Genomic DNA, 25,413 nt, shown 5'->3' on the forward strand with positions numbered 1-25,413 from the left:
GAGATATTTTAAAATAACCGCTTAATATAGTTTGACGTACATTCATAACTCGGTAGGACATTTTCTAAGCTACACGTTCAAATTAAGCAGGTATTGCTTTGAAGATCATTTTCTTGCCAGATTTTTGCAGGCATTTTCTAAGCAAAAAATTAAAACAGGTTTTCCAAGCAATAAATTGAAATAAAGCGTTCGCTGCTATGACTAGAGTGGAACCAAAAGCAACCTAATCCCATTGTATATGAACGAAAAACCAGATACCGGTAAAATCCATCACCTGAGGTAATTAAATGCTTCAGCACCACTAAAATCAAAATATTCACTACACAAAACACTAAAATCAGTTCAACACAGACAAAACTTGGTATTTCATCCAACATATACATTATTCATGCAATTTAAAACAATTTACAGTAGTCAAAGCAAGGCATTGTGGTAGTAACCTCAGAATTGGTCTGAAATTTACGTATTATTGCCTATTGGGAACTAATGCTTCCTTAAAATCTATCTAAAACATGCAGTTAATACATGCAAGTGCTAAATATTTCACAATCAAAGCAATGCATTTCTTTGAACCAAGAAGCTGTCTGACAAAATTTGGCACTTCAGGCATAATACAATGACTAACATATTCTTATTTTGATCTAAGTTATCATCATTAAAGTTATCACAGATTTCTTAAATGACATATATAAATTTCCTAGTACAAAGTCAAGTACTAGAATTTCATACTGCTGCGCTGTTAGTAAGGATTGTGTTGTGAAGGTGATTACACAGCAAAAACTATCTAGATCTGATTCATATGTTTACCTTTTTAATCGATTGCATTGATGGGCTACCTCTTTATCTTAAAAACTCCATCAGAACTTTTGATTTTTCAATGATAATACATACAAATTGGTGGTAGAAATAGTTACAATTTTGAACCTTTTTACGGTTTAATATATGTAGAAAATTGTTTATAGGTAAATCATTTATTATATTTTTATCTTTTATATCAAGAACACATAATTTGATTTATGAAGATGTGGATTTTTGATAATAAATCCGTAGAGATTTCAGCCATGCATCCATGCTCTAAGTAATAAAAGTTTCTAATCTACAAACAAAAATTTAACGCCTTCTGGACAGAAATCAGATCTAGATGTTGTTGCGATTGACTACCTTAGTGTTAGGAGTGGCTCTGATGATGGTAGTGCTGCCCCCTATACCGCGACTTACTGAACCGCTACTCTCATCCTCGGATATGTCCTCAAGTTTGTGCGTTGATTCACCTGCTTCAGGTGCGGCTGCCTCACCAGGCTCATGCATAAAAATAGGTTTCTGGTCACTCTACAAATGGGAAAAGCAAATATTGTCACTCTTCAAGAGACCACCAGGCAGCAGAACTACCTATGATTGTATTTTGTGAGAATCTGTCCATAGTTTCAGTAATCCCACAGTGGGAAATGAATGAAGAATATGAAGACATGACATATGAAGAAGATATTTTCAATTTTGTCATTGGAATAACACTTACATTTAACCAGCCCTTATACACAGCTACCACCCGTCCAATTGTTGATGAATGTTGAAGGGGCAAATGGAAAGCCTGCAATGAAAAAAGTCAATGAACTAAGGGAAAAAACCCTGTTTACCATGAACAAGTGTTTCGGCTTCTTCTTGCAAATGAATTACAAAAGTATGTTTCTATTGACAAGATCTTGTTTTTGAGATTTCACTCACCAATCGGAATAATTCATGTACTAGGTTGATATTCTCACACGATGAAAACAAGTGATTTCTAACGATTTCATACTCATTGATCGAATGTTGTTCCTCACTGCAGATACTTGAGTTCGAATCATGTTCTGTATAGGAGCTAGCAGTAGACAATGTACTTGTGTTACTACCCGGTATCTGCCCATCTCCCGCTGGTTCTGTCTGCTCTGGCTGTTCTTTCAATGTATCATCTTGTGGTCTGATTATATGCAAACATAAGAATAATATTTCATTCACAATGTCTGAACTTGGAAATCTCTGAACTTTGAAAATAATGCGCAGTTTTTTTAAAATGAAAATACATTTGAAGATCTTACATTTATGTACTTTTTATTGCCCCTCAGCCCTGAATTTTAGGTAGAGAAAAAACCTATGAATACTTACACAACTGATTCAGGTTTACGGAAATTGTGTGTGAAGTTTGTTAGCCATTTAATGACAACCTCTTGGTAAACTGCTAGTTCCTCGCTAGTTTGCATTTGAGTCGCGCTCAGTCTCCCATCGGGTAAATCTGAAATACGACCTTGGTTATTAAGAATACCGTGTGCACGAATCCGAGAGGCAAGTTTCGTTCTGGTATGAAATATCAATGATTAGTCCACATTACCTAGTACTGGATTATAGATGCTGTGATCTAAACAAAAATCCGGAAATATTCGCAGGAGATAATATTTCTTGAAGTACTTGAACAGAAAACTGAAACTAAACTCTTGCATTTTCTTATTTTCCCATTCGATCTTTGTCACCTGAAAGTATGAATGAAGGAAAGTAGCTTTTAAACAATTGTTCAAGGATTTTACTTTCTAATAATCAATGTAACTGATATAACTAGATCTCTCACCTCTGAAACCATACAACTCATGAGCCAATCCAGTAGAATTTTAGTCATGTTATCAGGTGCTTTATCACCGCTTTGCACAGGCATTATAGGAGACCTTTCAACAGGGCTCACAGGTCCTGGAAAAGGAAAAGCAATAACATTTATAGGATATACAGTTTATGAAATAGACCACTGGTGGAATTTCCACCGAATGTTCCATTGTTGGAAGTTCAAAAGAACATCAACATGTAAATTGCAAATCATTTTCCAGAAGATTATGGTAAGCGACTTTTCCTACCAGCCTAACTTAGGTTCCCCAATGCCCATGCACAAACCCACTGAACTTTCTGACGAATGATCGCGAAAATTGGGATTTGTACACGCAAGCACCGGAATACTGGCGCAGTACTCTACCAACTGAGCTAACAAGCCAAATGATTCTAGGACAACTGCCCCCCGAATAAAATACTTTTTGATTTGGATTAACACCACCTAAAAACCTAACTTAGAAATTCATTTGCATATCACTGAATATAGATTTATAAGATATAGAATAACTAATATTGTGTGCAGATCAAAAACTTTAAATCAGTCCTCAAGTTATTATAATTCACTTACCAAATTAAAGGAAACTTAATTAGTCCACTTATTAGTGCATTAGTAAACGTTGGTTAATTTATTGGAATTAGTTTTAGCGTTACTTTAGCCAATCAAAAACTTTAAATCAGTCCTCGAGTAATTAGCTGTGCTAATTAGCTAGCATTGGCTCGCTTTGTCTAATTAATTAGAAGTAAATATCTGTGTTACTTTAAGATTGAAAAGATTTCATTTGGGGGGCAGTTGTCCGGGGGGGGGGGGGGGGCAATTGTCCTGATACCAAGCTGATACCAAGCCAAATGCCAACACCTCATATTTTCGAGTACTCATAGCTTTTAAAAAAAAGCTGTCATTTTGTTTTGTTCAGGTACTACTTTTGAGTAACTGCGGGCGGTAGAAAAAATTGTTTATTGCAGAATATATCCAATAATGGTGTTAATTAGAAAATATCTACCCTGTATAATGTCGTCATTACAGTGCAATATTACAAGGTTTAATAGATTTACACCATAAACACAGTACATACACATTGGGAAAATAAGAATTAGGTAGGTTAGCTACCGAACAATAGAAGAGGCTACGATCTAAGAATACAATATTGATTAGTGGAAAACTTTACAGCAAACACATGAAATACCAGCTATACATTTAACACAAGCAAGATCAGAGCTCAAGACAAAGGACATGATAGAACGATAATTTAAGAATTAAATATAAATTCTTTCACTCATTAGGGAACTAGAAGCTCTACTTATTTCATTACAGACATGGCGGGTCAGTACATATGCCTATGCATTTTGTGTGAAGAATTTAGATTATGATGCGAATTCATTTTTCAGTGAAAAACAGGACTGTGTAGTGCATAACGGTGCAAGTGCATACAGGATTGGTTCTACACGCTACAAATAAATACATACCTTCATCAAATGGTGATTGTAAAGCTTGAAACAGTGATAATATAGTGGAAGATGAACGCTTCTTAATCACTTGGGGCCCTAAATCGAATTGAATTGTGCAAGACAACATTCATTTTCAACTTATCCTAGTGAAGAATTAATGTTTTAGAATTCTGAGTTCATGAGTGTCAAGTAGGTACACGTAGAACTATAACATCAACAATATCCCAAATAAAACCACATAAATACTTAGAGATCCTCAATCCTAGGACTATACCTCCGATGATATAAGTAATGTGATGTCTATGAAATGAAAATTGGTGCAAAAAAATACGAATACATATACATCATGCAAAAACTGACCAAGAAAAATGAATCATACCTTCTTGACTATGTTTCTTCTTTTCTACATTCCCATCTGCCTCGGCAATGAGATTCGGTATCAAACCAGCGAACGTCGCATGGCATTCTTTCGTCGCATTTTCTTGCAGAATTTGATACCACATCATGAAAAGTCGGATTCCCTCCCGTCGTAGCTAAAATATATGAGAAGATGCTACGTGTAATCTACGCAAACAGGTTCGCCTTGGATCAATCATTTGATGGGCTTCATGAGAAAAGCATACCTTTAAAGCATTGCCAGGATGAAGCAGTTTGTTCAGAAGACGTCCTAAAATGGGAAAGAAATGAAAGATATTTCTCTATTCAGCTGTAAGACGTTAAAGTTTATAAATTCTTCAAGCACCGTTTACCTATGCTGTGATACTGCCATCTTTTATGGATCAAATTCGGCAATAGAATAAGGATTTTCTGTAAAGAAAGCCATATATTACAGAGATAGATATAATATATGAGAGAGTGAGGACAATTTATCATTAGATTAACACATCGCATATTTACCTGAAATATTTCCAAGACATTTTCCAGTTCTTCCCTATGAGCTTTACTAGCTGCAAAGAATAAACAATTTTTTCAAAATAAATATTCTTTTACGTAAGCCTATCACATTATCAATCGATGTAGAGGATTGATTTTACCTCGCTGTTTCAACTCGGCCTCTACACTTATGAATGCATCATAAAATATGTAATAGATATGTGAATAGTTGTCTTCAAAAAACTTCTTCGCTTCACTGACATCAAAGCTCTCTGAAAGACAATAACGCAATTATTACAACTGGGACTTAATAAAGAGTTTTGTTTTCGATGACATCTTCGACCTGACTGTCACTACTAAAATAGGCCTAGTTCGTTCTGTGGCCTACACAACAGTCACCACACACATGACAAAACAATCTAAACTTTGTTTAGGAGTGAAGAACAGGGGTCAGTTGCTCAAAAGTTGGTTAAAGATAACCGTCCGTTAAATACCATAGTAACAATGAAATTTCAATTGTCACCATAGTCCATATCAACTATCCTATCCACTACTGGTTAACTCTAACCAACTTTTGAGCAACCAGCCCCAGGCTTTCTTATTTTACAATACCATGGCAAATCAATAAAATAACAATGACTATCATTGGGAAGATTATCTCGATTTAACTGACGCCAAGTGGGAGGAACGGACAAATATCTTAACATAGGAAACACAGACTAATGTAACAAAAAATTTGACAGTACCGAGCAGTAATTTGAGATGTTTCAGTCGTTTTGCAGTGTCTTTCCTTGAATCCAGCACATTCTGGGAAGACTTTTTAATGTCGCCATGCGCTTTTTTACTAAACATGGCAACAAGTCAGCTATTTACTGAACGCAAGACGAATTATGATGTATTTTTCACATCGTTTTTTTGGTAATCAGCGAGGATGTTTACTTCCTGAAATGGATGGCGGATGGGTGTGCGCATGCGCGACGAAATTAGCCAGGAGCCTGTTGCGGCGATTTTCGTATTGAAAACAATTCAATTAAAAAATTTCCAAATTTAAAAAAATAGACTAGACTTGCTGGAGGCGTACTCATTTTTATTTTCTATTTGAAGGTTGGCTTTTTGCTGAATTTCTGATTTCAAATGATGTGTATAAAGATTTTCCAATCATTTTTCTACGCCCTTCGAATCGATGTTTCAGTAACTGTTATTAGTGACGCATCACATCCACATTTGACGTCATCAAATCAACATGGCAGGGCAACCCAACAAATCCGATATCTTGGCAATTTTTAAGCGATTACGCTCTATCCCCACGAATAAGGTAGTTGGATATTTATTCATTAGTGAAATCAATATCGTTTAGAAATTTCGAGGCAATTTTGGGTGTGATATTATGCTTACAAAGCCGTTAAATCCGGCAGTGAAAGTTGGAAAAGGGAACAGCCGGTTCCGCGAATTGTCAAGATGTACTTCCGGTGTTTATTGACCGTTGAAGGTTTGGGGCGCAGGTTGCTCAAACGTTGGTTAAATATATATTAGAATAGAATAAAATAGCCAGCAGATGAATACCATAGTAACAATGAACTTTTAATTGTACCTATGTCAACTATCCACTGGTTTTAACTCATGCCAACTTGAGCAATCGGCCCCTGCTGTTTATTTTACATTCATTGATCAGACCTTTACTTTGATATTTAAATGTATTGTAATCACTTTCTTGTAGAAATTTTATCGTTTTGTATTTTGTATTGATTCTGTTTTACAGCAATGTTTTGACTGTGGCGCCAATAACCCGACTTGGGCTAGTGTGACGTATGGTGTGTTCTTATGTATTGACTGTTCAGCAGTTCATCGTTCTCTTGGTGTTCATGTTACATTCATCAGATCCACTCAGTTAGATACGAGCTGGACATGGCCTCAATTAAGATCGATGCAGGTTGGCGGTAATGCTAATGCTGTAAGTATTGTCGCACGTTGCATATTGCCCGTTGCAACTTGGCTTAAGAAAGTTACACATACAAACAAATTATTGTTGAACCTTTTGTTCTAGAATCACTCTAGATGCTCAGAAAATGATGTACCCAAAAAAATTCTCTTGTAGCCCAAAAACCCCCTTAACGACTGTTTACGGCGCTCACGTTTATATACCAAGTACATGTACATAACTAGGTCAAGGAATTTTTGGATTCGCCCTGACAAAAATTATTGTATGTAATTATAGACTGCATTCTTTCGACAACATGGATGTGGTTCAACTACTGATGAACAACAGAAATACCGCAGCCGAGCCGCTTTTCTTTACAAAGAACGTATCGTACAAATGGCTAAACAAGCCATGCACCAAGCCGGGACACAGGTAAGCCGTGATTTATATATGACCTTTGACCTAAGACATGATTACACCATTTCTTGAACCTAGGGCCAGCATATTAGATTTGTGCTTACTCTCCTGAAAAATGTCAGTCATTGGTACCTTATCTGGACATTTTATTCACAGCGTGAATTAATTGTGATCCACTATTCATAATCATATAGGCCTATTTCACGAGAACATATTTGCATTGCAGCTCCATATAGATACTGGTCATCATAGCGAACACGTACAAACACCCACGAAAACGGAAGTTGATTTCTTCAAAGATGTCCACGAAGGCTCATTCGATACACCACTATCAGAGGAAGCTAACCTGTCAAACCATTCCAATAATGTTCTTTCTAAACCGGAACCAATTCGTAATGGAAATGGCAGTAGTAATGGACAAAAGGAAATCATAGGTACTTATTTCCCCGCATTTCTTCGATTGTTTATGTCAATTAAGTCTTTGAGTTGAGTTCATTTGTTGAGATTTCGATGTTGTTTCAGAGGATGGACCAGGACCGAGTGTAGAGGCTGCGTTAAGCGTTTCACCCTCGCAAGCAATTGCTCAGACTTCCAATCGTAAATCAACTATCACTGGTCGTAAACCAACCAAGAAGGGGGTGAGTATTGAAATTGTAGTCAGTTCAAGTGTAGTCTTTACCCTACCATACAATATTTTCATATTTGTTTGTTTATGCTTCGGTAGTTGGGTGCTAAGAAAGCTGGACTCGGTGCACAGAAAGTAAAAACAAATTTCGACGAAATAGAAAATCAAGCGCTTGTAAGAGATCAAGAAAAAGAAACTCTGGCAAAGATGGCGGCCAAGCAAGACGCACACAGCAAGGAGGAGGAACAGAAAAAACTGTAAGTTCTGTTATATTATGTAGGTTGTTGAAATTTTATGTCTATGATGTATCTAAGAATATATGTTTGTTAATAACACAGCGCTTCAATGAGACTGGCGTACAAAGATCTTTCATTGGAAGATGAAAGGCGTAAAAAAGAAGAAGACAAAATGAAGAAGGTCGATCCCAAGAAAGCTGCTCAAATGGAACGTCTAGGAATGGGTTATGCTAGTCAAAGGTATGTAACAAAAAATGATTGGTTGAGTTAGACGAGTTCGTCGACGTATTTTACTCTGGAGATTTTCCGTTGAATTTTCCATAGTCGAGGAATGAGTCATTCGGTGATGAGCGAGATGAAAACAATCGAACAGGAAGCTCCTATCGACGATCGCAAGTCAAAGTATGACCGCTACGCTCCACGTACGAGGGACATCGATGATGACTTTGAAATAATTGGCAGCGGATTCACTGGTTCAGGGTAAGCTGAATGGTTACAGATGTGATGCCATACTACCTGATTTCACAATATACTTTGTGCTATGTTCTATCTGAATTGTATTTCTTTCATATTCTGTAAAGCGCCTAGTTCTATAAGTTTTAGATAATAATAAATGATGATAATGATAATTATTATTTTCACGTTTATCATCAATGAACAAGATTTTCCTATAATGTTGATTAATTAAATTTGTTTGATTGCAGCTATAAGGACAATCTGTTTGGTTCAAAGAATGATGATTTAGGAAGCTGGGGCTCGAATAAGATGTCGACCTGGGAGAGCAAAGGCAGTACGTGGGATAAACCGAGCTGGGGTAACAACAACAAGTCAAACAGTTGGGATATCGACAGATTTGACAGCAAACACGGTGGATTTACAGATTCCACGATACCGTCAAAAAGTGCTGATGATTGGGGGTATGTTAAAATTGTTCTGGCAATTTGTAACTTATGTTTTCTTGTACTGAATGTATTAATCACTAAACCGCGTGAAGTATTCATAGAATAATCAATGTTAATTATTTAAAGGAGTGGTCGAAGTAGAAAACATCAACCTGAATCTAATTATTCCTCATCATCATCATCTGCTGATGCTCAGAAAAAATTCGGCAATGCTAAATCAATTTCCTCTGATCAATACTTTGGAGACAGCCGTAATGTAAGTACCAACTTATGTTTGGCACCACCATAATCTATACAGTGATTTTGATTCAACAGGCTTTCAGAAATTTCTTGAAATAAAGCACAGGCATTGAATAGTTGATTAATGATTTTTTGTAAAAAGCGGCATATCATCAAGCCATCGAATAATGAACCTGAAAAGTTGGTAAGCATACATGATGTATTTTGGACAGACTCTAGAAGAAGAGATTAGATAACCATTTTCCATTTCTTCCCGCTTTTTTTATTAGACTTTGACCCTGCAGTTGAAAGTTTGAAATCATAAAAAATCTGCGAACTTCAATCCTTCCGATTTGTGATATAGTTGTAGATTGAACGCTAGTAGATTTTGAACAGAAAAATACCTTTCGGTTATTTAAAAATGAGCATTCATCAATACATAACAAATGCCCCCTGATTGTGATTTGATTGGTAACAGCTGTTACCGTTAATTCACTAATCAAACTAATGGGAGATTTATAGTATGGATATCCATATTGCATATACATATATATAGTATATAGTACCTCTCTTAGCTCATCGTACATCGTGACTGCCTCAATCATCATTGCAGGGGAGGCATTGATTGTCACGTACACTCTTCCTGCCTGATAGTCTTCCTTAGAAACGATTTAAGAATGTAAAGATTTCGATTATGTTAGTAATTTTCCATTTCAAGCTGAAGCATGCAGTTAACCAACTTCCTATTAATTATAATTTACTTCATGTGTTTACAACTTTGGTAGGATAGTGTGTATTGATTATTGTATTTTTGTTTGTAGTATGAAACTAAAGCTGCTCTATCGCGATTCGAAGGAAGTAATAGTATATCTAGTGCGGATTTATTCGGCGATGGGCGGCCGAATCGTTCGTCGTCGATGAACTACTCGTCCGGACCAGATCTCACTGAAATTAAAGAAGGCGTAAGGCAGGGCGTGACGAAAGTCGCTGGAAAGCTGTCTAATATAGCCAACGGTGTTATATCATCAATTCAGGTAAGAATGTACTTCTATTGTGTTGGTTTATTGAACTGAAAAAGAAATCGATGCACGTGACATTGAAAAAAATTCAAATAATACGCATATACTACCAAGATTAATATCCGCATACGAAACGCACTGTACATAATTTACTGTCCCCATTATAGAAAGATTCTAATCCATAAGGCCTACGTGCTAGTATATGAAATACGCTTGCAGCTGATATCTGTTTGTTTAGTTTATTGATCTGGTCAGTTTATCTGTTCAGTCTGAATGATTTACCGCTAACTATAGTTATGTTATTAAAAAGTGCTCGATTAAATATTTTTTGATGGCTATTCTATCTATATTTCTCCAACAATCATATTTTTTATAACTCGATATTCTGCTAAATTAGCACTTGATTTTACCGAAACAATTTTCTTATCCCTATTACCGCACTGTAGTCTAGTCATTACTTCTTGACTAGAAATAAGCTTTTGCGCATTTTATTTTTACAAGTTCTATGTGCGTAGCTAATGTTTTTAAAAAGAACCACACATTCTCACAACAATTAACTTATTATACACATCGTTTTCACCGCTGAACAGAAAGAACTCAAAGACTCAAAATCTAAGCATAAAAACGGAGATATTGAGACATCAGATATTGAGCAGGTATATTAGATGTTCCCTTCATGACACGAATGCAGCCCTTTGACAACACAAAGCCTTATACAAGCAGGTGATTTTTTTTAAGCAATTCCTAAGCGGATTAGTTCAGCTGAGAGTAATGGTTACTGAAACCGATTCACTGATATATCAGTATTGCCAGCATCAATTTCATGAAATTTTAGTCAATCACTTGTGGTTTAGCAAATGAGATTCATTTTTGCTAGTTGCATATTGCCCTCGAATTGCTGGAAAAAATACCTGTCTGTGCTTGGCTTTATTAACCTTCCTCATAGCAGTGGGTTTAATTGGGAATAATACTGTCTCCAACTGGTACGGATCTATCAAACTTAGTATGTTTGCAGTGAAACTCGTTACAATTCTATCTGGATTTCTTGACGTATTGATTTGATTTCAACACGTCCTGTTTGGTTATTGTTTTAAAGCTAACAACGTAACCAGCTGACGCGTGCTTCAAATCAACATTAAACATCGATACAATACATTCATTCAACGATCGAAATATTCGATTCATTATCACAAAACGTTTCATATTTGATAGTGTAATAATTAAACACTGCTGTATATTTGTATCAAACCTCTATTCACCCTGTGAATCGTTTTCTATTCCCAAATTCCTACTGGGCTCCATCCTCTGGGCTATGGATGTCCTTCCAATAGAATAACTTAAAAAGAGTAGTGGACTCGTGAAACGATACATAACTTATTATTTACTCATTAGAGATGGATGTTATATCATCTTCAGGGACTTCATATCACTTAATTTTGCTAATATCCATTCAATAACCATGAACTATGAAGTCCAGCGCACACCTTAGCAGTAATTTTGTTGGCATGTTTTTGTTGCGTCATCACCTAGGTGTGCACTTTCATCAGATGGCGCAGCAAAACCCTGGGTCATTTGTAGCGAAAATTAGTTCATTTTCGATGAAATTTGAACTTGATTTTTAGGCTACCAAGTCCGAAAATTATCAAACAAGTCATCGGATAGATTCCCTTTCTCACTCAGTGTATGGTTTTGATTTCACTGAAAGTAAATTTATTAATCAGAAAAGTTGACTCGAATTTAATTGAAATGTTGGAGAAATTAAGCGCGGTTACCCAGTGCCACTAGCGATCCTGGTGCGTGGGACTGGACTGGTGATGTAATTCTGACATTTCTTCATCTTTTGAGCGTTGAAAAGTGCGCAATACTAGTTGTTTTGCAGCAGTCATGATATACAATTATCGAGTAAATTCATGTTGAACAAGTTCCTCCTGGGGCTAGAATCATGAGAATTGTTGGCCTATACATTGTTCGAATAGCAAGTCCAGATTCTATAGATCAGGGTTGATGAAATACATTTACATAAAACTGCCTATGATAACATATATTACTACCCCAGTACTAATAACTAATAACGGGTTTGTATTATGCCAGCATGGGTGATTGATGATGTGACGGATGTATAAAGATTAACTGAAGTATGATGAATTTTGTCTTCAGTCTATCACTGTCTCTACTTATTCCTCTTTACAGCGGAAATAACCTATCCTCATACATTAGGTTATATCTGTTCGGTAAGGTATGCTAATTTTCGTCATTATTCTCTATCCGGGTAATTCTAGGTGCAGTGCATCTTCATTTCATAACGTCATCTTAAAAATCACAATTGATGTAGCCATTGGTATGCCATCTTTTGTGGTGCTAACCTCAGAACTTTCAATCCATTGTCGGATATGAATGTCCCGAACTAAAACCGAGAAAAAGGCAAATTTGTGTCGAACCCATGCTTCAAACACAGGTTTTTCTTGGTTTTATTATTGGATATTTAAATCCATTTGTGATGTTGATTTCATGTTCTTCGTGGTTTGGAAAACTCACATCCAGCAGCTTGGTGTATCATACCATTTACGCAAATTGCACCAATTTTTGATTGGTCATAGTATTGAGCCTTAGACTTGGTTGACCCCTGAAGGGCTTTAAAAAAATCACATTCATCCAACATAACACATGTCTATGTTATCATCTTTGATAAAGTAACAGTTAATTTTCTGGTAGTATTTTCGATTATAGAAATACCGATAATGATAATTTTATTATTTATCCTTCAGGTCCTTCTGTTTTAGATATAATTTCCTTAAGCACTAGAATCACATTTTGACTGTATTGGTTTTCTGATCATTATTAGTAATTTTTTGTTCTCGTGGTGTCAGTGTTCAACATATGTATTAATTGATATTTTCATTGTAGTTCGATGTGAATGTGTTTCCATTCTATTTTTCCTTAACTTACCTATTGAGAAGTGCATTAAAAATCACTACTTGTTTCTTATTGATTATTCTTATATGATTTATCATTAGAAGTGCACTTGTTGTCTATTGCTTATCATTATTTCTATGCCCTTTGTGAACTTTATACCCAGAAAAAAATATAATTAACTTGTGTATTAAGTGCAATTACTAATTCTACATTATTCTGTTCTTTTTCAGGACTATAGTTAATGTTTGACTTCTCCTGTTTAGTGACAATTACAATATGAAAGAAACAAGTGCCTCATGCGGATTGGTTAGGTGACGTGGAGGATTTCTTATGTTTTATTCCTCGTATCATCAGATAGTCAACTTTTAACATCATCCACATTCTGCGTTTTGTTGAACAATTCCTTTCGAAAAGTCATTGGAAAAATGTCCAAATCCCGTGTAAAAAAAGACTGAAGATTGATTTGGCTGTCCCTCATTGAAAGATGATGCAACATTTTTCTGAGTTTCTGATTGCCTAAAATCAGCCTTTTGGTGTACGATTCTTAAGGTAATTGTTACATATATTCTGTATTGTCTCGAAGTTGGAAATATTTCAAGTTTTTGTTCCATTCATTATCATAATGGTCTGTGTACAGGTAGTTGAAACTACTGTTGTTGGTGCAGGGCTTGAAATTCTTCTTAGCTGCACAAGGCGGGCACATGGGAGTACGGGATAAAAAGTAAACTACGAGAAACTAACTTCCATAATCATATATTCTGTGATGAATGTTATTTAAAGAAGAAACTGCCTTCAACAGTTCAAAAGTGGTGTATAGTTTCGGGCACGATTAATAGTAATATATGTGTCATGGATGAATTTTGTTGTATTGTATGGCATTTTGAATTTCTCAATATTTGTCACTGTCAGGGCTTGATAGGCATGATTTTAGAAGTATAATATGAATACTACATATATCAGATGAAATATTTTTATAATGATTGTTGAATTTCTTCAGTAGTTATAGCCACCACTTTCCGGGTGTAACATCAAAATAAGCTACGCTTAAGCGTTTTTATGTGAAAAATTTATGATTCATTTAATTTTAACATTAAATGCTGGATCTGCAAGTCTCTGTATTTTGATATAATCATGGATTATTCAATCGTCATATATCTGGGTGGTTGTGTTATCCGGTATTTAGTTATAAGTGAAAATCACCACAAATCAAATTAATCATACATCTATTCTATAAATTCTTCAAGTGCTCGATTCTCAAAGATCTTCTTCATGAACTAAATTCTCTGAATGACTCGAATATGTGCTGAAAATGTCAGTATTTGAATGTAAAGGTATATAAGAATGAAGGCATCTCTAGAATTGATTGCATTTACTTCCATCGTCCAATAGATATTGTCAACCTCTATCTATATCCTCTATTTCAAATTATTTCTAAATTAACCATATGTCCACCAAATATGAGGTGTAAAATATGATACATACGTGTCTAATGTTATATTATGTGATATTTTTTTCCCGATATTTTGTTGTTCTATGTACGTTATTATAATGTATACGATATACATGTCTTGTTACTTACCCGGTATTGTAGTTCATTTAAAATTGAGGGTATAAGTTTTTGATTATTATCGGAATTATAAGAATTTTGCTGCTAATGCTCTATCAGTGGCACAGCGTTTATTTCCGCTGTTTGTAGGTTGTATATTTCCGTATAGATTGGCCAAAATCTAAATCTCAAGATTTCGTTAGGTAAGAACCATTCATGTACGTAGCTAATAGACAGGTTTGTGCGCATACAAGAAGCATGAATACGGAGGGTTTAAGCTTTAAAGAGGTTTTACGAGATGTTCATATCAAGTTCGTGTACAAAATACACTACAAAATACAGGTGAAATCGTCGTATTAAACGGGTGTCGTATTATCCAAAGCTTGATTGATATGAATATCTTAGCTGGTACATGCTGGAAATCATCATAATTAACGGGTGTCGTCTTAAACAGACTCGTATTAATGAGGTTCAACTGTATTACAGTAGAACCTTGTCATAACGAACTTGGATACAATGATTCATTTGATACAACAAATATAGAATTTCGTCCCAAGTAAGAAATTTTATCAATTTCACTCTGGTTTAACGAACAGATTTTTAGTCCCGTAAAGTTAAGGTAATGAGGTTCCTTTAGTCCTGCTGGCTGGATTCATTATGCTGTTATTGCACTGAATTTTGATTGATATGTTGGATTAGCTGATGAATTATAGCGCCAATATTAACATTAGCTTTATCATACGACAAAATTTCCATGCTGCCAGTGGGCATTAGATTGACCATTTCCACTTCTGCTGATAGTTTTGACCGAAATAGCTGTTGGCTAATTTTGTAATGCTAAGTACTGTACATGTATAAATTGTGTTATCTACTATGCTACAATCGTTATTCTTGAGTTTCAGATGTACAATGTATCTTTGTTTATCCTATGATAGTCTGCAAATGTTTGAAATGCTTTTATCTGGACATGGGTTGTGCATGCATCTCTTCTTCGATACGAATATTAGATATATTTAAATTTGTAAATAATGATGAAGGGTAAAAGGTTGATAATATAAATGTAAAAATAAAGAATGTACAGATGAAAATTTTGCTATGTTAAGATTTTTGAATATCTACCTAACGAATTTCAGACACAAGCGACTGAGCAAATGATGGATTTTCATTTATTGAGCTTCGAAATCCCAATCCTCTTGAAGTCTACACCCTCTAGGGGTCATTCATTTATTACGTACGCATTAGGGGGGGTCAGTGCAATTGCGTACTATAATGCTTTATGTATATGAAAAAATGGTAGATTTTGCGTACAGAGGAGAGGGGGTTGAAAAGTTCAAATTTTACGCGTTCGAAATAAATGATCCCCTATGAAAACCACATTGCTGTACGTGTCCTTGTCCTCTGAAGTATTCATCCTCTGAAATTCACTTGCATCATGCTATGAAGCACATCCTCAATGAGTTCCACATCATCGTGAATTTTTCAGGTACCGCATGACCGAAAATTTCAACTAAGAACAACAATATCTCATATACATAATTTATTACATTTAGTTGTAAAAAAATCTGAATTTGTTCCAAGAATTTTGAGGAATCTCAAATTAGCACAATTACACGAAGAACTGATGTTTGAATTCAAGAGGCTTACTCATGCAAAATAACACAGCTACGAAGTTCAGAAAAAAACAATTTTTTAACAGCACAGAATAATTTTATGTTCCCATTGGCAAATATTAAAGAATGTTCTTATTTTAATCAAGTCGGCTTCATTCTCGAAACATGTCTTCAATATGATGTGGCAGTGACGATATTCTAACAACATGTATCTGGAGCACGTTGTCTGGGAGCTGCTTTGATTACATCATCAACGCGTACGATCATCTCAGCTGCCTCAGCGGCGCTCATCAGCACTTGTCGTTTTACTTGATATGATTCCGCAATTCCAAGAACTTGCATATCCCCAACGAGGCCGTAATTCATATCTAGAACAAAATAATCAACAAGATTCGTGATTTGAATGTTCGTTCATGACCGAAATTCACAGGAACAGTTCGTAAGTTTGAGCGATTTTTCTGCAAGGTATGCGCTTACCTAAACCGTATGTACTTTTGCCTTCAGTATGCGCAGCTCTAAGTTTGGAAACAAGATCTGAACTATCGTAACCAGCATTATCAGCAATGATAGTTGGCAACTGTCGAAGAGCATGGGCATAGGACTCCATTGCAACTGCTTCTTTTCCTGGAGTTCTCGCAGCAAGATTACCAACAGCATTCGCCATTAACATTTCGGAACAACCTGTTATTCAATACCAACGAAGAATATGTTTGAATATATATTTATAATGCATTAAGTTGTCTTGCTGTATTTCTAGATATACGATATACACACCTCCACCAAAAACGGTCCTTGTTTCTTTCACAGTTTGCGATAGGACGCAAAGAGCATCGTGCAATGATCGCTCGGCTTCATCTAAGATCTGTTTAGTGGCTCCGCGAATAACAACTGTACATGCCTCGCCTAGCTTCACACCTACAAACACGCAATAATCAATCCGTTTTCAATTCAACCATCTCCAGAGTGCTTTGAAACTTGTAATTCGTACAACTAACTCACCTGAGAATTTGAGAAGTTTATCTTCACCGATCATCACCTCTTCGATAACATCACAATGACCTAGCTTTACACCTTCAGGATTATCGAAGGTTGACACAATTTCTCCGCCTGAATGGAGAAGTCCAGCATTATAAAACATTAAGAATGAATATATTCATTGGAGATCTTTATCTTATGCATAAACAATGGCACTTGTAAATAGGTAATAAATAAATCATGTGTCTCATCATCATATTTAATAACATACCTGTCACTAAAGATAATCGTTCAACGCCCTCAAAGTCGGCGTGTTCAATAGCCATCACTCCAGCATCAGAGAACAATTGTTCCGGGTAGTTATAGATCAGTTGCCTGTTTTTAAAAGATTACCATTAATGAAGACTTCTTTCATTTACCTATGTATCTTACGTTACTTTAAACATATCATCATGAATACCATATGGTCAATGTTTTCCAGAAGCAACACTGATCAGCTTAAAAAATCTTTTCTCAAATTCCGTTTTAGGGAAATCATCAGTCTAACATGTAAAACATCATATCAGCTAATTTCTCATGATAGATACAATCTATTACACCTAGTATAAGAGGATAAGGATTGCAATAATTTTTCTTTCGGGGGGAGACAGAAAAATGTCAACGATAATGAACCCATTGTTATATTCTAGTGCTGGCTCATTAAATAACATGGTTACATAGATGAGTAATAAATGTAAGGAATTTAATCAGTAAAGAAATCGATATCAAATCCTGATGCAGGATGATCATCAGTCTAACATGTGAAACATCATTTCAAATTCCCTACGCTCATCTGTAATATAAGGAAGTAACACGAAGACTAACCTGTTGATGAAAACATTGCAACCATGTTTGAGAATCCTCTCCACTTTATCTTTCATCTTCTCCTTCTCAGCGAGTTCCAATTCGGCGACTTTAGCAACAGAATCAACCCTTACTCGAGATCCAAATACCTAAAATCAACAAGAAATGACCCCTTCATCTGTCAGATAATTGGAAGTTGAAATGATGGAGTTTGCTGAATTCAGGGTTCCCACGGGTTGGCCAATATCATTTTCCATACGTTAGCCATACCCAGATTATAAATTAAATGCTCCATACCACTAAGTTATACATCGCCAACCTAGGGGATTTTTACTGGGGGATATTTACCTGTTACTTCTAGTAACAAGCAACGTAGGTCTCATCAAGGAGAAAGCAAATGATAGAATGCAACTAAATCTAAGACAGAATGCATCTAAATCTAAGACAAACCATATGTTAAGTCATTTGGACACAAACCTTAATTTTATCAGCATCCATAGATGTGTTAGCAATAAGAATTTTAGCGTTTTCCACGCGTTTTGGTTGGTTTACGCCTACTTTCTTGTCCAATAAGAAACCTTCTTCTAAGTATGATTCGCGAAGTGTGCTGCCTAGTTTCTTGATAATTTGTATAGCATCTAGGTTACCGCTTCCCTGCGCAAATATTTCAATAAGACATATTCAGAATCCAAACTGATATAGAAGATACATGTACTCGCGGTCATAAGACTCACCTTTAGTCGTAAGACAGCATCTACAGCTAAATTACTGAAATATTCTCGGTGTTGAGTCAGGATTTTTGAACTAAGTGTAGTTCTAGCTATATTCATCAGATCTTCTCTGAATTTAACCGGATCATTGCTGTAAATGATAATTTGATTAATCTACATTAGCCATTCAAATCAGTTAGAAGATCGATGATGCTCTGAATTTGACTGTAGTCAAATGTTGATTGTTGGAAGATTGAGCAGCTATTAGATCATTAAATCTACGATACATTTACACAAGGAAATGAAATCGATGAAAATCATACCCATGATCGAGGGCGGCATCTGTTAATGCACGACGTGCCTCATCTGTCGCTTTACGCCAACCGGCAATAATTGTCTGTGGATGTATCTTTTTACCGATCAGAATTTCTGCTTCCTAAAAATTAGAGCGTGCAAATTAGAATACAAAATTATCAAAATATACCCGCATGATTATGGTGAGTTTTCATATTGAATATATACCTTAAGAAGTTCGCAAGCGAGGACTGTAACCGATGTGGTACCATCTCCAACCTCATCATCTTGTACTCTTGATATGTCTGAATATTTAACAAAGGTTATCAAAAATGATTAAATGCTTCAAGTCAATTCCTTATTGTCACCTGAAATTAGAGGTTTACTTACCGACCAAAACCTTCGCAGCAGGATTATCAACGCCAATAGCTTTCAGAATTGTAGCACCATCATTTGTGACGTGTATTGGGTCATTTGGATTCATGTTTTGAAGAATTTTGTCCTGAAGTCACATTACAAATTACAATACAGTATTCATGCCACCCATAAGGCAAGTGATCCATGTAAGTATGTCAATATTTGTTTTAAAGCAAGTCCAGGCCTGTACCATGCAGAGAAATATTTGTTTCTTTTTCCTGCAATCTGACCTTAAATCAACCAAGTTTGTACATATTTTAAACTAGAACTAACAAAAGTGTTGCCCTTGGGTGAATATCTAAAAATGGATGCTTAAATTTTCTTAAGGCTGGCATCAGGGTAGTCAGTAACCTGTCTGTGGTTTAGTTTCACGATCGGATATTTTCACAAACCACAGTCAGGAATGGGAAGGTCATTTTTGTATGAAATCTTCGTCAGCCAATTTGACTGACGAGTAATTTGCCTGGCATTTCATTGTCTCTTAAGATATCCGTCTAATTTTTGTTGTAATCGACGCACAACAGATTCGTAGTTTGTCTGATACCTATAACACCTCACCTGACGATCTTAATCCATGTGCAAATCGGCCGTAAAGTGAGAGTAAATTTCCGTAGAGTCAACAGCTGCCATTTTGAAAATTACTGGAGGTGCTGGCACCTGTGGACTGAGGCCAGGACAACAGCACAAACTAACAAAGCGAAACGACGAAATTCAAAAATATTAAGAAATCAACACTTATTCACATTTTTCTTTTACCAGAATTTATTATTTAAATATTAATTAAGGAAAACACGAAAATTTGAAATATAGGTTGGAAAACCATCAAAAATAAAAATTGTCGTTTCGTCTTGGAAGTTTTATATAAATCCTTGTAGGTCCCCTTGTCTTATCATGCCACATGTGCAATACAGAGAAATGGCGGCCAATGGCGAAATTTGTGGAGAAATTAATTAATTTCTCAAAATAATGTTGATTAATCACTCGAAACATGCATAAAATTGGATTATTTCGAAAGGTACCTGTGTAAGTTTGTGAAATAAGCCATTAATTGTGGACTGAAGTGGATAGAAAGTATATTTTTGAAGTGTTACTTTTTTCAACCGTGTTTTGGCCCTTGTCATCCCTAACGTTGGTATAAGCCCATCCGATTATAAAAGCTTACCACCAACGATTAGGTAACTAACTAGCATCAGGGCAGATTTTCTTTGATGAGCTTCAGAACATTAGACTTACCATGCCTTTGGGTCCCAATGTACTTTTAATGAGATCACCAATGGCTATAGCTCCAACAAAGGATGACTGAAAAATCAAGTTGTAGAAAATCATTATCATTATTATCATCAAATATTCAACTTGTCAAAAGTCAAATATAAAAAGACAAGTGAAACGAAGGAAGCACTCGCAGCAAACATACCAAACGAGCTGTTTCTGCCTTCTCCTCTTCAGCTCCAGCTTTGAGTAATTGAATCGGTGCCAGGGATACCTAAATTCAGAATCAATTTTGTTGATAATGGCACAATTTAAGCGCATACCTTCGGTGAGTCAGTGATCAAATAAAACGCATTTGATTTGTATTGAATACCGGGTTGGCTTTTCTAACAGCGACAGCGAATAAAATAGCGCAGATATTTCAACATTTCTTCTATATTTCACGACTTAAAAACCGAGATAATATATTTGTTATGTATTTAACGTCGTATACAAACCATTTTAGCTGCTTTTTCGGTTTATATCTACTGCGCTGATCGAAAATTCCAGAGAAGCAGCATGTACTAACGAATAGTGACTTCTCAATCCAAATCCTTATAGAACGACTCCAATCTGTAAGTTCGAACCCCATTAATGGTCAATCTAGCCGAATATCTCGATTCGTTGAACCGTGACATTAAATCTGTACCGTGCGTAATTAATTGAAATTGTAGGATTTTACAATGAAGTAAATTATTACAAGACATTTCCAAATGAGCTTTTCTAAAGAGTAAAAGTAATCGTCACCAATACACAGTCCAGCATGCATGAATAAAGTATGTCAAAACTGGAGGTCCTCGGTATGTCTCTTGTAACAGGAGGTCCTAGGATCGAACCCGGGTAATCGATCCTGACATTTCTGAGTGACTCAATCCTATAGCCATAAGAAAAGATGTTGCTTATTTTAAATATGTATTTCATTTTATTTTATATACATATCAAAGAGAATATATATCTATAAACATATCATATAAACGAGACAAGTGAAATCATATTTTAATAATACCTAGACCAAGTATAAAGAGATGGCAATGTACATTGAGTTAAAATAAAAATCTTTCATTTTATTTTTTTATATACATATCAAAGAGAATATATATCTCTAAACATATCATATAAACAAGACAAGTGAAATCATATTTCAGTAATACCTAGACCAAGTTTAAAGAGATGGCAATGTACATCGAGTTAAAATCAAAATCAGAAAATATATTCATATGTATATATCACAGACCGATTTCACTACTGGCATATACAAATTTATGCAAAACAGCATAATAACAGATTATTATCTATCTTAAAAACTGCCTCTTGCACGTGCTGGTCACAAATTATCCATTTCACTATTTGTTTTTGAAAGTGTCCTAGAATTTACCAGTAATTGTATCCAGACATATGATAAACAGCACTTGTCAAACATTGTCTTTTATAAATAACAACCAGGGACTTTTAATTCTATCATGAAGATATAAATGAAAAGATATTTCATAGAGGATTGAACTAAGTTTAGTTTGTTTGCAAGATATTGTTTTAACCCAAAAAATTTTCATTTCATGTTTTACATCAATATACAAAGGAGAAGTCCTAGTTCCACTAATACTTGTAGTTTATGGGGACATTTTGTTGCTTTCATCAAACTTTTGATACACGTATAGTGCTGCCATTTTAAGTATTGCATTTTTTCACATTTCTTAAATTTTATTATAACCATGTACTGTGTATGTATATAGGCCTATTGTTATAAGACTCCCGTAAATTTACCTTTCTGTATTCTATAGATCTATATTTGAATGTTTTTATTGTAAAATTTTAGAGTCAGTAAAATTCTATTGTATTGTGTTGTATACCTAACCCACTTAGAAACAAGAACCGAGAACACAAGTCTTTTAAGGTTTTCAGATTTTTCAAATGACACTGTATCAACATGCTATTATTTTGAATTTTCAGCATTACACATAAATCAAAATAATATGCAATAGTTCTATACAACAGGTTATGGCTTTCTCATTACATACACTCCATCGCCTATACAAATCTTTCCTGGTGAGGAGATAAGGCCGAAGTGATTTCCAAAACCTGGACTGGAAGATCCCGGTTCCATGCGATAACTGCAAAATATGTAGAAACAAATTATATGTAAAACATTCCATTTATTCCAGAAAATTACTCGGTTTTTCATAAAAATTCAACAGCATCTACACACTGACCTCTTGAGAGTCTGAAGTGGTTCCGAATTTGGATCTTTCTGTCCGGTTTCAGGATCTACCATAATCAAAGTGCATCTGAATTGAAAGGAGAGGCAAACCTTCACCATGTAGTTTCATTACAGGAATATCATGTTTACCCATGAAAAATGATAGAAAGAGAATATGAAGGGAAGTGAACCCGAATTCCACATACCGCCTGCAAGTGTCTAATCTTTTAAAATGGGCTGTTCCAATAATAACTTCTTCCCAATTATCCTGAATAAAACATTTACACATAAGTAGTCTAACTATTTAAAATAAATATTGCAGGGTTATTTCTATTCAAATTAATGACCTTACCTCGTCATAAGCTGAACATCCTGAAATAACAAAATTAGGACGAAAACGTCTCATGGGCACAGGTTCCGCTAGTCTTTCATTTAGATCTGCCAGTGAAGCTGTACTGAGAAACATGTGAGGCGCTTCATCCGAAAAACTGCGCTGTAAGAAATAAGCAGGTGTGAATTAAGTTCTTGAAGAGAGTATTGTAGATGATAAGAATATTGTGTACCGGCAAGCACAACATGAAAATTACCAGTACCTTTCCACACAATATAACCAAACCCGAAGTTTGCCATTAGGTTTTGTCAATATTAACACGTATTAAAAGGGAAACTTTGTGACCATCCAAGGATGAGGATACCACTAGGCAAAAGGTTATCGCTGATATGTGCTGATAGTAGGCAAGGTTGATAGGCTATGTCATATTAAGAATTCCAACTTCTACATGAAGGCAGTTAAAGATTCTCTGATACATGGAAATCCCAGTCAAATGACCAAACCGCCAGATTCAGGACTAGCTATACTTACTTGATGAAGACATTCCGAAACGTTTGCTCTGTACAGCAAACGTAAACCTTCCCTTTTCAAATATTTACAAAACCAAGCACTGGCCTTGTCACCACAATCAACACCTTTGAAATGCTCGTCGTAAACCCTGATGAAAAACGAAATTTTCATCTCAGATAAAACAACCATTTTGATTAGACAACAGAAGAGGCTCATTCAGTAATGGTTATTCGGAATTTACCTACTTGCAGTCGATAAGGGAACCTGGTGTGGCTTTAAATTCAAGAGGCAAGACAAGAGTTTCCATATTTGGAGCATCAAGATGCATATTTGGCACATGCAAACTTGGAACAATAAGAGCCATAAGTGGTTCAATCCTCAGATTTACGTGACGATATTTATTTTTTTCATCAGCCAACATGAATAATCTGAAAAAAATCATTCATCAAATGATGTTTAGTAACTTTATTCAGTCATTTAATATATTATTCACTATTTGCAAAAAATCCCAGTCTCACAATGTACACACCTGTCATAAACATTACTACATTCGAGTCCTAACTTCGTCGCAGTCGCTTCGCTAATCGACCATCCCCTGCAAGATTTCACCGGGTGTATATACATAGCACTAATTTCCCCGACCTTTTCCATGTTTTTCCGTGCATGTTTCTGAGTCCAATATGCCATCCCAATTTTAGCAGCTGATCCAGCTAACAGAGAAAAGAAAACCAGCCCTGCATCTCCGATATTTTCCATCATGTACGTTTTATTCGCGTAACTCCGTTCAGTTTCAACTCCTCACTCATTCCTCCGAGTGGGGTCTGTCTGCAGAGTGCGCAGGGGGCCGCTGCGGCCCCCTGCGCTCAATGGGTGCGCAGGGGGCCGGGTATTGTAAAGTGAGAACTGGTATATGATGCTAGACGAAACGATGATTTTTTAGCAATAATGCAGAAATTTACAAGTAAAACTTAGTAAAACTATTAAAACGCGGCCCCTTGCGCACATATCCAGCAGTAGACAAGTAAAACTATGGTAAAACTATTAAACCGCGGCCCCCTGCGCACCTATCCAGCAGAAGACAAGTAAAACTATTTACACTATTAAACCGCGGCCCCCTGCGCACCTATCTAGCAGAAGACAAGTAAAACTTAGTAAAACTATTAGTTCAGAATCAAATAGAAATCTTGCGGCCCCCTGCGCACCTATCTAGCAGAAGACAAGTAAAACTATTAAACCGCGGCCCCCTGCGCGCTTATCCAGCAGCAGACAAGTAAAACTATTTACACTATTAAACCGCGGCCCCCTGCGCACCTATCCAGCAGAAGACAAGTAAAACTATTTACACTATTAAAACGCGGCCCCCTGCGCACCTATCCAGTAGAAGACAAGTAAAACTTAGTAAAACTATTAGTTCAGAATCAAATAGAAATATAGCGGCCCCCTGCGCACCTATCTAGCAGAAGACAAGTAAAACTATTTACACTATTAAAACGCGGCCCCCTGCGCACTTATCCAGCAGCAGACAAGTAAAACTATTTA

At 35.8% G+C, this 25,413-nt stretch overlaps 4 protein-coding genes across 4 annotated transcripts in view; 1 reads left to right on the plus strand and 3 right to left on the minus strand.

The window, feature by feature from the left end:
• Positions 1-5,890, minus strand: part of LOC141899962 (ral GTPase-activating protein subunit alpha-1-like) — a 34,181-nt gene extending 28,291 nt beyond the window's left edge. The window contains exons 1-13 of the mRNA XM_074786610.1: positions 5,694-5,890; positions 5,109-5,219; positions 4,972-5,021; positions 4,824-4,881; positions 4,698-4,741; positions 4,454-4,607; positions 4,093-4,170; positions 2,600-2,715; positions 2,366-2,504; positions 2,143-2,269; positions 1,723-1,957; positions 1,517-1,588; positions 1,219-1,329 (exon numbers count right to left, since the gene is read on the minus strand). Of these exons, the coding sequence (XP_074642711.1) occupies positions 1,219-1,329; positions 1,517-1,588; positions 1,723-1,957; positions 2,143-2,269; positions 2,366-2,504; positions 2,600-2,715; positions 4,093-4,170; positions 4,454-4,607; positions 4,698-4,741; positions 4,824-4,881; positions 4,972-5,021; positions 5,109-5,219; positions 5,694-5,799 (1,401 nt within the window). The 5' untranslated portion in view covers positions 5,800-5,890. The remainder of the gene's footprint in view (positions 1-1,218; positions 1,330-1,516; positions 1,589-1,722; positions 1,958-2,142; positions 2,270-2,365; positions 2,505-2,599; positions 2,716-4,092; positions 4,171-4,453; positions 4,608-4,697; positions 4,742-4,823; positions 4,882-4,971; positions 5,022-5,108; positions 5,220-5,693) is intronic.
• A 286-nt stretch (positions 5,891-6,176) lies between these two features.
• Positions 6,177-15,824, plus strand: LOC141901778 (ADP-ribosylation factor GTPase-activating protein 3-like). Its single transcript, XM_074789241.1, has 13 exons — positions 6,177-6,262; positions 6,707-6,898; positions 7,163-7,297; positions 7,509-7,716; positions 7,805-7,920; positions 8,007-8,164; positions 8,246-8,383; positions 8,468-8,623; positions 8,848-9,060; positions 9,172-9,301; positions 10,086-10,298; positions 10,874-10,939; positions 13,427-15,824. Exons 1-13 carry the CDS (start codon positions 6,191-6,193, stop codon positions 13,436-13,438), a joined length of 1,809 nt encoding a protein of 602 aa, XP_074645342.1. The 5' UTR covers positions 6,177-6,190; the 3' UTR covers positions 13,439-15,824.
• A 446-nt stretch (positions 15,825-16,270) lies between these two features.
• LOC141898578 (T-complex protein 1 subunit beta-like) lies at positions 16,271-21,384 on the minus strand. The gene is made up of 14 exons (XM_074784559.1): positions 21,298-21,384; positions 21,006-21,074; positions 20,825-20,890; positions 19,565-19,676; positions 19,403-19,479; positions 19,204-19,316; positions 18,905-19,031; positions 18,648-18,824; positions 18,192-18,319; positions 17,599-17,702; positions 17,352-17,459; positions 17,127-17,267; positions 16,830-17,033; positions 16,271-16,720 (listed from the first exon to the last, which is right to left on the minus strand). The coding sequence occupies exons 1-14, from the start codon at positions 21,298-21,300 to the stop codon at positions 16,551-16,553; spliced, it is 1,599 nt and encodes a 532-aa protein (XP_074640660.1). The 5' UTR covers positions 21,301-21,384; the 3' UTR covers positions 16,271-16,550.
• A 488-nt stretch (positions 21,385-21,872) lies between these two features.
• LOC141905832 (mitochondrial amidoxime reducing component 2-like) lies at positions 21,873-24,693 on the minus strand. Its single transcript, XM_074794890.1, has 7 exons — positions 24,404-24,693; positions 24,120-24,302; positions 23,896-24,022; positions 23,386-23,526; positions 23,240-23,301; positions 23,047-23,121; positions 21,873-22,947 (listed from the first exon to the last, which is right to left on the minus strand). The coding sequence occupies exons 1-7, from the start codon at positions 24,631-24,633 to the stop codon at positions 22,833-22,835; spliced, it is 933 nt and encodes a 310-aa protein (XP_074650991.1). The 5' UTR covers positions 24,634-24,693; the 3' UTR covers positions 21,873-22,832.
• Positions 24,694-25,413: the final 720 nt, after the last annotated feature.

The sequence above is a fragment of the Tubulanus polymorphus genome, chromosome 1 (genome assembly GCF_964204645.1).
Source record: "Tubulanus polymorphus chromosome 1, tnTubPoly1.2, whole genome shotgun sequence".
NCBI classification, from domain to species: Eukaryota; Metazoa; Nemertea; class Palaeonemertea; order Tubulaniformes; family Tubulanidae; genus Tubulanus; species Tubulanus polymorphus.

Excerpts from the sequence above, each read along its gene's own strand:
- LOC141901778 (XM_074789241.1), top strand. The coding sequence starts at position 6,191 with ATGGCAGGGCAACCCAACAAATCCGATATCTTGGCAATTTTTAAGCGA. Across the intron at positions 6,899-7,162 it reads TTGGCGGTAATGCTAATGCT|ACTGCATTCTTTCGACAACA; the intron begins GTAAGTATTGTC and ends ATGTAATTATAG. Across the intron at positions 7,921-8,006 it reads GTAAACCAACCAAGAAGGGG|TTGGGTGCTAAGAAAGCTGG; the intron begins GTGAGTATTGAA and ends ATGCTTCGGTAG.
- LOC141898578 (XM_074784559.1), bottom strand. Across the intron at positions 17,460-17,598 it reads ACGATTATCTTTAGTGACAG|GCGGAGAAATTGTGTCAACC; the intron begins GTATGTTATTAA and ends TTCTCCATTCAG. Across the intron at positions 17,268-17,351 it reads TAAACTTCTCAAATTCTCAG|GTGTGAAGCTAGGCGAGGCA; the intron begins GTGAGTTAGTTG and ends GCGTGTTTGTAG.
- LOC141905832 (XM_074794890.1), bottom strand. The coding sequence starts at position 24,633 with ATGATGGAAAATATCGGAGATGCAGGGCTGGTTTTCTTTTCTCTGTTA. Across the intron at positions 23,527-23,895 it reads TTTCGGAATGTCTTCATCAA|CGCAGTTTTTCGGATGAAGC; the intron begins GTAAGTATAGCT and ends TATTTCTTACAG. Across the intron at positions 23,302-23,385 it reads GATGTTCAGCTTATGACGAG|GATAATTGGGAAGAAGTTAT; the intron begins GTAAGGTCATTA and ends TGTTTTATTCAG.